Source organism: Tachyglossus aculeatus, chromosome 2, assembly GCF_015852505.1.
Source record: "Tachyglossus aculeatus isolate mTacAcu1 chromosome 2, mTacAcu1.pri, whole genome shotgun sequence".
NCBI classification, from domain to species: Eukaryota; Metazoa; Chordata; class Mammalia; order Monotremata; family Tachyglossidae; genus Tachyglossus; species Tachyglossus aculeatus.
In genome coordinates, this window is record NC_052067.1 from 162,462,226 (window position 1) to 162,478,961 (window position 16,736).

The 16,736-nt window shown below is 46.3% G+C and overlaps 1 protein-coding gene across 1 annotated transcript in view; it reads right to left on the bottom strand.

The window, feature by feature from the left end:
- PPM1H (protein phosphatase, Mg2+/Mn2+ dependent 1H) overlaps positions 1–16,736 on the bottom strand; it is a 285,325-nt gene that overhangs the window by 124,581 nt on the left and 144,008 nt on the right. The window contains exon 4 of the mRNA XM_038770302.1: positions 5,852–6,193. Coding sequence (XP_038626230.1) covers positions 5,852–6,193 — 342 coding nt within the window. The remainder of the gene's footprint in view (positions 1–5,851; positions 6,194–16,736) is intronic.

Sequence of the window (16,736 nt, forward strand, 5' to 3'; positions counted from 1 at the left end):
GAAGATTAAGACTGTGAGCCCCATGTGGGACAACCTGATTTCCTTGTATCTACCCCAGTACTTAAAACAGTGCTTGGCACATAGTAAGCACTTAACAAATACCATTATTATTATCATTATTACAGTACTTGGTACTCAGGAGTCCTCAGTATATATCTTTGAGAATCAGTGTGGTCTATTGGATAGATCAGGGCACCAAGAGTCAGGAGACCTGGGTTCTAATCCCAGCTCCAAGACCTGCCTGCTGCGTGAACTCGCGCAAGTCATTTTGCTCCTCTGTGCTTGGTTTCCTCATCTGTAAAGTGACGGTTAAAGGCCTGTTCTCCCTCTCCATTAGACTGTGACCTGTGTGTGGAATGGTGCCGTGTTTGCCCCATTAATACAATCACTCTGCTTGTCAAATATTATTGATGATAACAATGATAATATAGATCACTACTACTACTACTAATAATGTTAATATATAATAATAATAATGTTAACCTAGGTTCAACGCCCTGAATCTGTGATGTGAAACTTTATTTGGCTACCAGATTTTGGAAGGCAGGACTGGGAAATGGTATAGGCTGTTAGACCCAGCAGAAAGAGCCTGAGCCTGGAGGTCAGAGGACATGAGTTCTAATCCCAGCTCCACCACAGACCTGCTTGTGACGTTGGGCAAGTCACGTAACTTCTCTGTACCTCAATTCCCTTATCTGCAAAATGGTTTCACTACCTATCCTCTCTCCTACTTAAGACTGCGAACCCCATGTGAGACCTGGTTATCTTGGGTCTTCCCCAGCCCTTAGTACAGTGCTTGGCACAAAGAAAGGATTTAACAAATACAATGCTTATTATTATTCAGAGAAATGGAGCAGGGGATTTGGAAAGCTTCATTTTTTCCTCAGGCAAACTTCCAACCTTTGACCTTCTATTGGCGCCATTCTCCCGGCTTAGGGGACTACTCTGCCCCTCAACTGAATAAACTATTCATTCATTCAACTGCTTTTATTGAGCGCTTATAGTGTGCAGAGCACTATACTAAGTGCTTGGAAAGAACAATTCACATTCCTCCTCTCCTTCAGAGGCTTCCAACAACATCTCTTCCCGAAGGCACTTGCAGAGCAAATCCCCCTGCCTGCACTTACTTACCACCCCACAAAATTTACATTATGCTTTATTCACCGACTTCTACGCTAATCTCCTCACCGTACCTCGTTCTCACCTGTCCCGCCATCGACCCCCGGCCCATGTCATCCCCCGGGCCTGGAATGCCCTCCCTCTGCCCATCCGCCAAGCTAGCCCTCTTCCTCCCTTCAAGGCCCTGCTGAGAGCTCACCTCCTCCAGGAGGCCTTCCCAGACTGAGCCCCTTCCTTCCTCTCCCCCTCGTCCCCCTCTCCAACCCCCCCTTCTTACCACCTTCCCTTCCCCACAGCACCTGTATAGATGTATATATGTCTGTACATATTTACTACTCTATTTATTTATTTTACTTGTACATATCTATTCTATTTATTTTATTTTGTTAGTATGTTTGGTTTTGTTCTCTGTCTCCCCCTTTTAGACTGTGAGCCCACTGTTGGGTAGGGACTGTCTCTATATGTTGCCAATTTGTACTTCCCAAGCGCTTAGTACAGTGCTCTGCACATGGTAAGCGCTCAATAAATACGACTGATGATGATGATGATGACATCTTCTCCATGAAATTATAAACTCTTTTGAAGGCACACACTCCATCTTTCTTTCCTTCTGTATGTGAAATGTGGCCAAGAATTGGAAATGAGGTGCTGTACCCCTTCCCGCCTACTTGCTTGTTGCACTGTACACCCCTTTGAGATCATAATTCGCTGGGATGACAAAGTGCACATGGGGCTGCCCAAACCACTAGCACCATAATCGAGTCATTTGGCGTCTGGTTCTCAGTCCCCAGATCTCCTGACCAGAATGACTCCCTTCCCTCATCTTCCGCTCAGCAGGTGCTCCACAAATGAGGCAGTAGTGAGGTCAGGGAGTTAAGAGGAGAGTGAAAGGCAAGTAAAGGGGAGGAGTTGAAAGCAACTGAAAGACACTTGTAGGACACAGAGCCAATTTAAGAAAAATCTAAGGAAAGAAAAAATCAGAGCACGGATCTGATAAATTTAGATTTGATAAACGTTCCTCCTGAGCTCATTATTAGGTTCCTTAAACTGCTAGGTGTTTCTTTTGGTAGAAATTCCCTTCATTTCTTGTGTCAAAAAGCAGGAGAAATGAATTCACACCCAAGCAATGCAGCTTGACTATATCATACTGGCCTCTAGTGGATGAAACAAGAAATACAATAATCCCATAAAAAATATATTCATTGGAATTGGTAATTAAATTGTGAAACAAAAGATGACATTTTTTTCCTTCTCCCTTGAAACAATTTATAAAACGAGATGTTCAATTAAATTTGATTTTTAAATTCATGGCTTTTTGAAAATACTTGTACGAAATCTTGATGGCCCAATTTTGAACCTAACAGGAAAATAAATTCCTCCTGGATTTCAATCAATCAATCAATCGTATTTATTGAGCGCTTACAGTGTGCAGAGCACTGTACTAAGCGCTTAAATCCAGAATCTCAATCAACTGTATTTACTGAGGACTAGTGTGTGCAGAACACTATCCTAAGCACTAGAGAGTGTACCACAGAGTAAGGTGACACGATCCCTGGCCTCCAGGAGCTTACAGTCTAGCAGATGTGCTTAAATGCTGGAATTTGGAGAACTATCACTTCTATGGGGAGAAGGCCCTGGATTTGGTATTGGCGGCGAGTGAGACTGTGTTTTTTAAAATGATATTTATTACGTGTTTACTATATGCCAGGCACTGTGTACTAAGCGCTGGGGTAAATACAAGATAATCAGGTTGCACTCCTAGTCTTAACCCCATTTTATAGCTGAGGTAACTGAGGCCCAGAGAAATTAAGTGACTTGCCCAAAGTCACACAGTAGAAAAATGGCAGGGCCAGGATTAGAACCCAAGTCTTCTAACTCCCAGGCCTGAACTCTTTCCACTAGGCAACACTGCACTGTTTCTCCTTTATTCCACTTTCTGGGAATAAAGGAAGAAATTGCCATCAAGTGGCCAATTTAGGAAATGGGTGAAGGCAAACGAATGATTGGACATTAGCATCTGTCATTCCAAATGAACCACTCAGGTTAAATTGTGTGACACTAGATAGACATGAAAGCAGGCAAGATATTTTTCTGCTTGGCTTCACAAGGTGAACAGGACAATGCTAAGAGGGAATTTTCACTGAGGAATCAGTTAACACAACTAGATTCCACTTCAAAAAACTAGTTGGAAAGGAAACCCATGGCTCCTGACGTCTTGCCAGCTGAAGCAGGTAAGACATCCAAGGAATGGATATCCAGACAAGTGGTGTTCCTTTGGATTTTCTTTTCATTTCTCTAAAGTAAAAACTAGAAGGTCTTTGCTCCCTGCTTCTCCAGGCTAATAAGGGAAAACACCTCAAAGTAATCTAAAAACCTAAAAACTGACCCCTGAAAATCCAGAAGGTCCTTGGTTCAAAGCCATTTTGGCCTAACGGATTGGTTGTATTTAGAATTCTTGAAAAATATAGAAATTAGCATGCATATTCAATTCATCTGCTCTTTTGCAAGAGAATGACAAAATTCCAGCTGACCTCAAGAAAATTTTTTATCTGCAGGTCCTATAAGCTAGAAAGGCAAAAGATAAAAGGGAATAAATTGAAAATCTGGTTAACCTCATTCATGATCTGAGTATTCTGATTCAGCCCATGGGTTTTGGCAATTTCATCTTGCTCTGCGTACTGTCCCAAAATATTGCTCAAAAAGGAAGATGTCTGCCCACTTTGTTATGTTGCTATAATGCTGCATGAGAAGCAGCATGGCTCAGGGAAGCAGCATGGCTCAGTGGAAAGAGCCCGGGCTTTGGAGTCAGAGGTAATGGGTTCAAATCCCAGCTCTGCCAATTGTCAACTGTGTGACTCTGGGCAAGTCACTTAACTTCTCTGTGCCTCAGTTACCTCATCTGTAAAATGGGGATTAATCAATCGTATTTATTGAGCGCTTACTGTGTGCAGAGCACTGTACTAAGCACTTGGGAAGTACAAGTTAGCAACACACAGAGACAGTCCCTACCCAACAGTGGGCTCACAGTCTAAAAGGGGGGAGACAGAGAACAAAACCAAACATACTACCAAAATAAAATAAATAGAATAGATATGTACAAGTAAAATAAATAAATTAATAAATAGAGTAATAAATATGTACAAACATACATACATATATACAGGTGCTGTGGGGAAGGGAAGGAGGTAAGATGGGGGGATGGAGAGGGGGACGAGGGGGAGAGGAAGGAAGGAAGGGGCTCAGTCTGGGAAGGCCTCCTGGAGGAGGTGAGCTCTCAGTAGGGCCTTGAAGGGAGGAAGAGAGCTAGCTTGGCGGATGGGCAGAGGGAGGGCATTCCAGGCCCGGGGGATGACGTGGGCCGGGGGTCGATGGCAGGACAGGCGAGGACAAGGCACGGTGAGGAGATTAGCAGTAGAGGAGCGGAGGGTGCGGGCTGGGCTGGAGAAGGACAGAAGGGAGGTGAGGTAGGAGGGGGCGAGGTGATGGGCAGCCTTGAAGCCAAGCGTGAGGAGTTTCTGCCTGATGCGCAGATTGATTGGTAGCCACCGGAGGTTTTTGAGGAGGGGAGTAACATGCCCAGAGCGTTTCTGGACAAAGACAATCCGGGCAGCAGCATGAAGTATGGATTGAAGTGGGGAGAGACACGAGGATGGGAGATCAGAGAGAAGGCTGATGCAGTAGTCCAGATGGGATAGGATGAGAGCTTGAACGAGCAGGGTAGCGGTTTGGATGGAGAGGAAAGGGCGGATCTTGGCAATGTTAGACTAAGGATTAATGTTAGACAGGATTAAGACTGTGAGCCCCCCGTGGGACAACCTAATCACCTTGTAACCTCCCCAGCGCCTGGAACAGTGCTTTGCACATAGTAAGTGCTTAATAAATGCCATTATTATTATTATTATAAACAAGATGGAAGTAGAGCGAGAAGGTTGACGTTAGAGGAAGAGGAGCAAAGTGTGTGGGCAGGGTTGTAATAGGAGAGTAGTGAGATGAGGTAGGAGAGGGTAAAGTGATGGAAGGCTTTAGAGTCTACTGAGGGATCACCAGGGATGATGGCATTTGTTAAGCGCTTACTATATGCCAAGCACTGTTCTAAGTGCTGGGGGGGGGATACAAAGTGATCAGGTTGTCCCACGTGGGGCTCACAGTCTTAATCCCCATTTTACAGAAGAGGTCACTGAGGTACAGAGAAGTTAAGTAACTTGCTCAGAGTCACAAAGCTGATAAGTGGCGGAGCTAGGATTAGAACCCACGACCAGGGATGCCCAAGCCCTTGCTCTTTCCACTAAGCCATGCTGTGGCCAGTGCTCACCCCACAATAACAGTGGAACTTGTTAAGCACTTACTGTGTGCCAAGCACTGATTTAAACATTGGGGTAGATACAAGTTAATCAGGTTGGACACAGTCCCTGTCCCATATGGGGCTCACATTCTTAATCCCCATTTTCCAAATGAGGTTAACAGAGGCCCAGAGAAGAGAATCGATCTTAACCAAGGTCACCCAGCAGACACGTGGCGGAGCCGGGATCAGAACCCAGGTCCTTCTGATTCTCGGGCCCGCGCTCTATCCATGAGGCCACGCTGTTTCCCATGGTGACGTGGCCGCTCCGGGATCTCCTCATTTCTTCCTAACTCTCACTTATTTATTTTTATTTACTCTCACAGCAGCAGGCCCCACCCCCTGATCCCCACCCCCCGACCCGATCCCAGCACGGCCCCGCCTGGCACCTACCATTGCCCTGAACGCACTTTCAATGGCCCCGACCACTAGGCACTCGTGTGGGATCTTCTTCTCGGTAAAGAAGCGGGTGGGCGGGGTGCTGGGGGAGCCCGGGCCCCCGACCCCTCCTCGCAGGGAGGCGGCCCTGGTCAGAGTCCTGTGGCCCGGCGGCTGCTCCGGCTCCTCCCCAAGGCAGGTCGGGGGCAGGACGGCCGAGTTCTTCAGGATGTCCACGATGTCCTGCAGCTGGTCTACCAGGCGGTGCTGCAGCAGGCGGGAGGCCACCACGGCCGCCCCGGACCCGGCGTGTCCGTCGAAGAGCGACCAGTAGTGGCACGTGATGCCATCTGTTTCCTGCTTCGACGAGAGGAGAAGGGTAAACGACAGTTCAGGAGGGTCAGCGCTTAGAACAGTGCTTTGCACGTAGTAAGCGCTTAATAAATGCTATCATTATTATTATTATTATTATTACAGGGTCGGTCACAGGGACGCCCCTAACTTTCAATCCCCCTGAATAAGAGGCTTCGCCCGAAGGAAGACTGAAACTATGGGTGGTTCCCCTCAGGCCCTCCGTCCACCCCAGCTGACTATTCCTTCTTCCCCAGAATCCTCTGGGTGATATTGGGCCACACTCAAGGACCCCAGGTGGGCAATGTTATTGTCATTATTATTACCAGATTTGTTAATTGTTTACTATGTGTCAAGCACTGTTCTGGGGTAGATACCAGCTCATCACACTGGACACGGTCCCTGTCCCACATGGGGCTCCCAGTATAAGTAGGAGGGAGGAGGATTTAATCCCCATTTTTCAGTTGAGGAAACAGGCACAGAGAAGTTCACTGACTTGCCCAAGGTCACACAGCAAGCAACTGGCAGAGCCAAGATTGGAACCCAGGCCCGGGCTCTTTCCATTAGGTCACACTGCTATGCCTGGCCCAGGTCTCTCCTAAGGTAGGGTAGCCTGCACCCAGAGATCTATGATGGGGGGCCATCGGAGCCCACTCACCATGGCCCAATGTATCAGTTAATCCATCAGTCAATCGATGGTATTTACTGAGTGCTTCCAGTGGGAAGAGTATTGTACTTAATGTTTGGGAGAGTCCAGTACAACAGGGTCAGTAAGCACGATCCCTGCCTTCAAAGAGTTTACGATCTAGCTGGCGGACAGACCTCAAGACAAACTCCACAGCACTTACATGCAAATTTGTAATTTTATTTATTTGTATTAATGTCTGTCTCCCCCCATCTAGACTGTAAACTTGTTGTGGGCAGGGAATGTCACTGTTTACTGTTGTGATGTACCTTCCCAAATAGTACAGAACTCTGCACACAGTAAGCACTCAATAAATACGAAGGAATGAGTTCCAGATAGGGAAAGCAGCGGAATATAAACACATGGACATTAGTGCTGTGGGGTTGGGGCAAGTATCAAAGTGCCTGGGCGTTCGGACCCAAGTGCATAAGCGACATAGAAGGGAAGGAGGAGCGGGTGGAGCTGTGAGAGGCTTGTCAGGGATGGCTTCCTGGAAGTCACAGGTCACAGGGTCACTTGTGCTCTTGGGGGTGCAGAGAAGCATGGAGGCAGGAGGCTGAGGAACTGGGAGAAGGATTCTTGCAGAGTAGCAGAGGACATGCATGTGGAGCACCAGGAGGGGAGACTCAGAGGAGACAGACCACAGCTGAAGAAAGCAACCTGCATGTGTCACTCCCTGCTCCCTTCCCTCTCACCACCAAAAGTTCCTGTACCCAGCATGCTCTGTGTGCATCAGACCGGGGATAAAAGCCGCTGCCATGTACGCTCAGGGTGCCAAACTCATTCATTTGTTCAGTCGCATTTATTGAATGTTTACTGTGTGCAGAGCACTGTACTCAGCGCTTGGGGGAGGACGGTATAAACGGACACATTACCTACAACAAGCCACTCCTCCCTGCACCCCTTGTCTTGTCTCCCCCAGAAAGTGGGAAAGACAACAGCAGCCACAGCAGGAGGCGGCCACAAAACTCCCAGGCGGTGGGTCACTGTGGCTGCCGTGAGCACTGAACCATCAGGAGTCTGAAATTCTGTCCCCTCTAGCCACAGGCCACTGCTGACTTGTATTTTAACTTGTGTATTTATCCTTGTGTTTTATGAGCTTTAGTGCTTTATTGCTACACCACTCCTAATGCCTTTGTCTCCAGTCCCCTCTCCCCCAGTTATATTAGACAGGGCAGGGAGCCTGTGCAATTCCCACCCGTATATTCTTTCTGAGCACTTAGTACAGTGCTCTGCACACGGTAGAGACTTAATAAATACAGCTACTTCTACTACATAACTCAAAGATTCAGAGACAGGCCAGAACCAGAAAAGAGTGCACATTAGTGCTTCTTCCCACTGACAAAGAGACATGGACTTAGTACAGTGCTCTGCACATAGTAAGCAAGCGCTCAATAAATACGATTGATGATGATGATGATGGACCAGGAACTGGTTTGATCTATAAGCACAGAACTTCTTTTACAGAGGCACTAAACTGGGGTAAAGTAACAGCTCACAGTTGTTTACCTGGAGACAAGCTACACTGGCAACCGGCAGGCAGACTGTCTCTGATCCATTAAAGCTGAAACCCGGAGCAGACATTTTAAAACGCATGTTGAAACAGCGTTTTTCATAAATGCTTTTAAATAAAATGGTCGAAAAGGTTAAAGGGGCTTGAACCCCCAAATTAGAAGACACTGGGTCGATTTGAGATGTCAGTTGTCCTCATGTTTTTAAAAATTAAGTAGAAATGCAGTGGCAGCTGCCAATCATTAGGAGTCTTTGGGATTGAAACAAAAAAAAGAGGCAGAGACAAAGAGACAGAGAGTGAAAGAGATAATGGGGGGAGAGAGAGAGGGAGAGGGAGAGAGAGGGAGAGAGAGGGAGAGGGAGGGAGAGGGAGGGAGAGAGAGAGAGAGAGAGAGAGAGAGAGAGAGAGAGAGAGAGAGAGAGAGAGAGAGAGAGAGAGAGAGAGAGAGAGAGAGAGAGAGAGAGAGAGAGAGAGAGAGAGAGAGAGAGAGAGAGAGAAGGGGAGGGAGAGAGGGAGTGACAAAAGGTAATGGGGAAAAAACCTTGCAAAACTCCCAGAAAATCTGCATGTGGCAAGTCCCTGCATTGGCTTGGAAGCAGGATGGCCCAGAGGATAAAGCACGAACCTGAGAGCCATAACACCTGTGTTCTAATCCAGGCCCTACTTACCAGCTGTGTGACCTTGGGCAAATCACTTAACTTCTCTGTGCTTCATTTTTCTAGTCTGTAAAATGGGGATTCAATACCTGTTCTCCCTCCTACTTAGACTGTGAGCCTATATGGGCCAGGGAGGGTGTAGACTATTAAGTTGTAATAGTAATAAAAATAATAGTAGCATTTGTTAAGTGCTTACTATGTGCCAGGCACAGTGCTAAGCGCTGGGGAAGATACAAGTTTAATCAGGTTGGATACAGTCCATGTCCCACATAGGACTCACAGATGAGGTAACTGAGGCCCAGAGAAGTGACGTGACTTGCCCAAGGTCACTAAGCAGACAAGTGGCAGAGATAGGATTAGAATCTAGGTCCCTTGCTGAGTGCTTACCATGTGCCAGGCACAGTACTAAGCGCTGGGGAAGATACAAGTTAATCAGGTTGGATACAGTCCATGTCCCTCATGACTCACATTCTTACTCCCCATTTTACAGATGAGGTAACTGAGGCCCAGAGAAGTGAAGTGACTTTGCCCTAGGTCACTAAGCAGACAAGTGGCAGAGATAGGATTAGAATCTAGGTCCCTTGCTGAGTGCTTACCATGTGCCAGGCACAGTACTAAGCACTGGGGAAGATACAAGTTAATCAGGTTGGATACAGTCCATGTCCCTCATGACTCACATTCTTACTCCCCATTTTACAGATGAGGTAACTGAGGCCCAGAGAAGTGAAGTGACTTTGCCCTGGGTCACCCGGCAGACAAGTGGCAGGGCCAGTATTAGAGTTCAGGTCCCTCTGATTCCCAGGCCCGCGCTCTATTATAATGATAATATATAGGGGAGGCCTTCCCAGACTAAGCCCCTTCCTTCCTCTCCCCCTCATCCCCCTCTCCATCCCCCCATCTTACCTCCTTCCCTTCCCCACAGCACCTGTATATATGTATATATGTTTGTACATATTTATTACTCTATTTATTTATTTATTTTACTTGTACATATCTATTCTATTTATTTTATTTTGTTAGTATGTTTGGTTTTGTTCTCTGTCTCCCCCTTTTAGACTGTGAGCCCACTGTTGGGTAGGGACTGTATATGTTGCCAATTTGTACTTCCCAAGCGCTTAGTACAGTGCTCTGCACATAGTAAGCGCTCAATAAATACGATTGATGATGATGATATAACCCCTGGTCCACGTCCTACCTCTGGCCTGGAATGCCCTCCCTCCACACATCTGCCAAACTAGCTCTCTTCCTCCCTTCAAAGCCCTACCAAGAGCTCACCTCCTCCAGGAGGCCTTCCCAGACTGAGCCCCCCATCCTCTACTCCTCCTCCCCTCCCCATCACCCCTACTCACTTCCTCTGCCCTACCCCCTTCCCCTCCCCACAGCACTTGTGTATATTTGTACATATTTATTACTTTATTTTATTAATCAATCAATCAATCAAGCAATCAATCGTATTTATTGAGCGCTTACTATGTGCAGAGCACTGTACTAAGCGCTTGGGAAGTACAAATTGGCATATATCTATAATTCTATTTATTTTGATGGTACTGACACCTGTCTGCTTTGTTTTGCTGTCTGTCTCCCCCTTTTAGACAGTGAGCCCGTCGCTGGGTAGGGACTGTCTCTGTACGTTGCCAAATTGTACTTTCCAAGCGCTTAGTACAGTGCTCTGCACACAGTAGGCACTCAATAAATATGATTGAATGAATGAATGATAATGATAATAACAACTATGGGATTTGTTAAGCACTTACTATGTGTCAGGCACTGTAGTAAGTGCTGCGGTGGATACAAGCAAATCAGGTTGGGCACAGTCCCTGTCCCGCATGAGGTTCTCAGTTTTTACCCCCATTTTACAGATGAGGTAACTGAGTCACAGAGAAATAAGCGACATGCACAAGGCCACACAGAAGACAAGTGGAGGAGTCAGGATTAGAACCCATGACCTTCTGACTCCCAGGCCTGTGCTCTTTCTACTAGGCCATGGTGAATCTCTCTACGGCCATAAGTGAAGTCAACCAAAAACTTCTAATGAGCTGTCGCCTGTACTACAGAACTTTCACCATGTTTAAGAAGGGTGTAAGGCAGGAACATATACATTGGTTTCTCACATATGCTTTCCAAAGCTGTTTAAATCTGTCGTGGAAGTGAGGATTTGGGATTTGGCAAGCTACTTGGAGATTTTTAAATGGCAGCTCTTCAGCTTGCAAACCTTGACCACTGTTATTTGAGGTCTTGTTGAATTGGGGAAAAATACAGACAATCTCTTGGGGGTCAACTTCCTTGTTTGCTTAGAAAGTGACTGGTAAAGAAGAAAACTCTATGTACGCTGATGGCTTCTCTTTCAGGGACTTTCAAAAATTATCACCTACAGAGACAGGCTTATTTATTGAGACTGGCTGCCTAGGGTTATTTATCAGTCCATATGCAAGAATGGGCAAAATTAGCTTTACAGGAGAGAAATTTTGATTTGTTAAGCAGCAACACTGCCCAGTTAGCACAAGTCACTTCAAAACCAGCGGGGTGAGATTTCTCCAACTCTGCCCACCCATGTCTTGCACACGCTGAGAAGCAGCATGGCTCAGTGGAAAGAGCACGGGCTTCGGAGTCAGAGGTCATGGGTTCAAACCCTGGCTCTGCCAATTGTCAGCTGTGTGACTTTGGGCAAGTCACTTAACTTCTCTGCGCCTCAGTTACCTCATCTGTAAAATGGGGATTAAGACTGTGAGCCTGTGTGACAACCTGATCACCCTGTAACCTCCCCAGCACTTAGAACAGTGCTTTGCACATAGTAAGCACTTAATAAATGCCATCATTATTATTATTATTGGAATTAAAGCAAGTCTGTGAAAATCTAACCACTAAATGAGATTTCGTTAAGATTTGAGAAAGAGTAGCCCCAAGGGTTTGGGAATCAGGGGACCGGGGTTCATTCATTCATTCAATTATATTTATTGAGCACTTACTGTGTGCAGAGCACTGTACTAAGCGCTTGGGAAGTACAAGTTGGCAACATATAGACATGGTCCCTACTCAAAAACGGGCTCACAGTCTAGAAGGGGGAGACAGACAAAAAACCAAAATATATTAACAAAGTAAAATAAATAGAATACTTAATATGTACAAGTAAAATAGAGTAATAAATATGTACAAACATATATACAGGTGCTGTGGGGAGGGGAAGGAGGTAAGGCAGAGGGATGGGGAGAGGAAGGAGGGGACTCAGTCTGGGAAGGCCTCCTGGAGGAGGTGAGCTCTCAGTAGGGTTTTGAAGAGAGGAAGAGAGCTAGTTTCTAGTCCAGGCTCTGCCAGTTGCCTGCTGGATGACCTTGAGCAAGTCACTTAACATCTCTCTGTCTCAGTTTCTTCATCTGTAAAATTGAGGTTAAATACCTAATAATAATAATAATAATAATAATGATGGCATTTGTTATGCACTATGTGTCAAACTATTCTAAGCACTGGGGTAGATACAAGCTATTCAGGTTGGACACAGTCCCTGTCTCACATGGGGCTCACAGTCTCAATCCCCATTTTACAGATGAGGTAATTTAGGCCCGGAGAAGAAGTGACTTGCTCAAGTCCACACAGCAGACAAGTGGCAGAGCCGGGATTAGAACCCAGCAGAAGGGAGTGGGAAAAGAGGAAATGAAGTCTTAATCAGGGAAAGCCCCTTGGAGGAGATGTGCCTTCAATATGGCTTTGAAGCTGGGGGAGAGTAATTGTCTGCCAGATATGAGGAGGGAGGGTGTTCCAAGCTCCGGACTCCTGCCTGGGCTCTTTCCACTAGGTCATCCTGTTCCTCATTTGCTTCTCTGTGGTGACTGTTTTGAGTAATAATAACAATAATAATAATTGTGGTATTTATAAAGTGCTTACTATGTGCCAGTCGCTGTTCTAAGCACTGGGGCAGATACAAGGTAATTCGGTTGGACACGGTCCCTGCCCCACATAGGGCTCACATCTCAAAGAACTGAACAAGAATAGTTCTGTACGGAGGTAAAACCATTCCCCAACAACCAAACTTGGCAATGCTATGGGCCTAATGGAGATCAAGAGGAACCATTATCTAAAGTAGATCATCTAGACTGTAAGCTCATTGTGGGCAGGGAGAGTGTCTACCACCTCTGTTATATAGTAATCAGTATTTAGGATAGTGCTTTGTACACAGTAAGTGCTCAGTTGACTGATTGACTGAAAAAAGTAGCCCAGAACGGCAAAAAGTCCTGTAAACTCTCCTGAGGAGCTCAGGCTAGCAGGGAGGCAGAATGAACACTAACATCGACATGTTTGGCTTGCTGAATTCGTGTACCTGCCCTGCCTCGTTTGACCTGCTCTGAATCAAGACCAACGCGAGAAGCAGCATGGTCTAGTGGATAGAGCACAGGCCTGGGAGTCAGAAGGACCTGGGTTCGAAGTCCAGCACCGCCACTAGTCTGCTGTGTGACCTCGGGCAAGTCACTTCACTAGGCCTCAGTTACCTCATCTGTAAAAGGGGGATTAAGACTGTGAGCCCCTCATAGTACATGGACCATGTCCAACCTGGTTAGCGTGTATCTACCCTGGCGCTTCGTACAGTGCCTGGCACACAGAAAGCGCTTAGATACCATTAAAAAAGAAAGACCGTGAAGCCGGCAACAGCACACATGCTCAGGCCTTTAAACAAAACACAAATATGCCAATGTTGAACACACTTTTGCTCCTGAGGAGTTATGCTGTTCTCCTGATTGCTTCCAAGTAGCCGCATCCCAGCTTCCCATTAGCCAAGCTCTATGCCATCCCTGTGCCCCACTGAGCTGGACAATCTGTCATTTCTTTGTCCTCTGAACAGACTAGCCACGGGGCCAAAAGCTACATTACACTGAGAAGGGGAGCAAGGGGGAGGATGAGAGCAGAAGGGAGCTCCCATCTCCATCTGTTTAAATGAGATTTAAATGCAGGGCAAATTCAGATGGCTCTTCGACGAGGACATCTCTTCGGTCTGCCCTGCCCACTCCTGCTTATTACATCTAGTGGAGATGAATGTCAGTGCCATGATTGGAAGTACTAGACTGTCAGCTCCTTGAGGACAGAGATCGGGCCTACCAAATCTACAGGACTCACCCAAGTGTTCTGTACACACAGGAAGTGCTCAACGCCCTCTCTCTTTATATCCAACAGACAATGACTCTCATCCTGTTCAAAGCCCTACTGAAAGCACATCTCCTCCAAGGGGCCTTCCCTGATTAAGCCCCCCTTTCCTCTTCTCCCACTCCCTTCTATATCACCCTGACTCACTCCTTTTATTCATCCCCCCTCCCAGCCCCACACCACTTATGTCCATATCTGTCATTTATTCATTTATATCAGTGTCTGTCTCCCCCTCTAGACTGTAAACTTGTTGTGGACAGCGAATGTGTCTGTTCATTATTGTACTGTGCTCTCCCAAGCTGTGCTCTGCAAACAGTAAGCGCTCAGTAAATATGATGAAATGAAATGCCACGGATTGGTTGATGGACTTCATAATCATTGATACTCCCTGTCCGATCTGAGGGGATGCATTTGATTACGCAGCTTCACAATTTGAAAATAATCTAGCAGGGAGTCCTTTGGGCCCCGGGTGGGTCGAAAATGAGCGGTTTAACTTGAAGCAAGACAAACCACCCATTCTCTCCATAAACCAACCTCTGACAGCTGCCTTTTCTTCCTGCTCTTCACGCCCATTCCAAACTCCAGCCGGGACAGAGAGCAGCAGGGGACGGAGAAAAGGGGACAGTGTGATGGAAGACAACAGAGCGGAAGATAACGGGGACTCACTTACGGAACATAGCCAAAATTTGAGATTGGAAAACGCAAAGCCATTAATAGACTCTGAGAGGATTGAGGTGCCTGGGACCAGGGACAAAAGTTGCAAGGTTGTAGGTCACGGTCTGTAGCTACAGCTTCATTACTGGGGTGAGGGAGATGTTGATCTTTCCACTCACCATTATTGACTGTTACAGTCATAAGAGTTGTGGTGTTTGTTAAGTACTTGATATGTACCGAGCACTGTACTAAGCCCTTGGGTAGGTAGATATGAGTCAATCAGGTTGAACACAGTCCCTGTTCCACATGGGTCACCCAGCCAAAGGAGGAGGAGGAACAGGAACTGGATCTTCATTTTACAGATGAGGAAACTGAGGCACAGGGAAGCTAAGTGCCTTACCTTAGGGCACAAAGCAAACAATAGGCAGAGCCAGGATTAGAACCCAGGTCCCCTGACACCTAGGCCCCTGCTCCTCTTACGGCTAGGCCACGCTGCTTCTTTAACATGGAGGCTGAATTTAGAGAAAGAGGCGAAGTCCTGTCGGACCTAAATGCTCACTTCACCAATTGTGAAGGCCTCGATCCATGTTAGGCAAACCTCCCGAAAACCACAAAGGTCTGGAAATAAATGAACTTTCTTGGGCCTAGGTAGATAGATGTGGAACCCCTCCATCTTCATATCCAACAGATAATTACTCTTCCCACTTTCAAAGCTTTATTGAAGGCCCATCTCCTCCAAGAGTCTCGGATTAAGCCCTCATTTCTTCCTCTTCCACTCCCCTCTGCGTCACCCTTTGCCCTTGGATTTGCTCCCTTTTTACACGCCTTCCTCAGCCCCACCACACTTATGAACATATCTGTACTTTATTTATTTCTAATAATGCCTGTCTTCACCTCTAGACTATATGCTCTCCGTGGGAAGGGAGCGGGTCTATCATCTCTGTTATATTGTACTCTTCCAAGCCCTTAGTACAGCGCTCTGCACACAGTCAGCATGCATTAAATGCAACTTATTGGTCACTGGTCACTACAAAGCTTCACTTTGTGGACTAAGAGCCTTGCCTACTATGTGACTGGGCAAATCTCTTAACTTCTCTGTGCCTCAGTTTCCTCATCTGCAAAAAGAGGTTCAATACCTCTTCTCCCTCCTACTTCAAATGTGAGCCCCACGTGGGAAAAGGACTGTATCCAGTCTAACTTTATTCCAGCACCTATGACAGTGCTTGAAACATATTAAGCATTTAACTAGCACCATAAAAAGAAATGCACTTAAGCTTCCTATGAAAAACAAGACAGCCTAGTGAAAAGAGCCCAGGCCCGAGTCAGAGGATCAGGGTTCTATATTCTGGATCTTCCAGATATCTGCTCTTCCGCCTTGGGCAAGTCACTTCACTTTTCGGTGCCTCAGTTTCCTCATCTGTAAAATGGGGATTAAATCCTACTCCTTACTAGTTAAGACTTTGAGCCCCAGGCGGGATGGGGATTGTGTCCAACCTATCTTGTCTCTACCCCGTAATTTAGAACAGTGCTTGGCAAATAGTAAGTGCTTAACGAGTACCATAATTAGTATTATTAAGTGGGCACAGGATTTGTCCTGAAGCTCTGCTCCTGCTGAAGCTAAAGATTCTGCCAAGATATGCTGTCCACTGTTCCTTTGCCAGCACCAAGTCATTATGAGGTGAAAGGATTTTCAGACCCTGAATTTCAAACAAACTTGATTTCAGCAGGCTCACTGACTACCTCAGTACTGGAGATCCCAGGCACCTGCAATTTTCCCTGGCTAACCTGAACTGAAGCCTGTGCAGAATTTGAAGGAGAAAAGATCACCTATCATTGATCAATGACTTAAGAGAAAAACTGACTGACTAAATCCCTGGAGGCATCTCTCAAATTCAAATACTTAATCCTTAA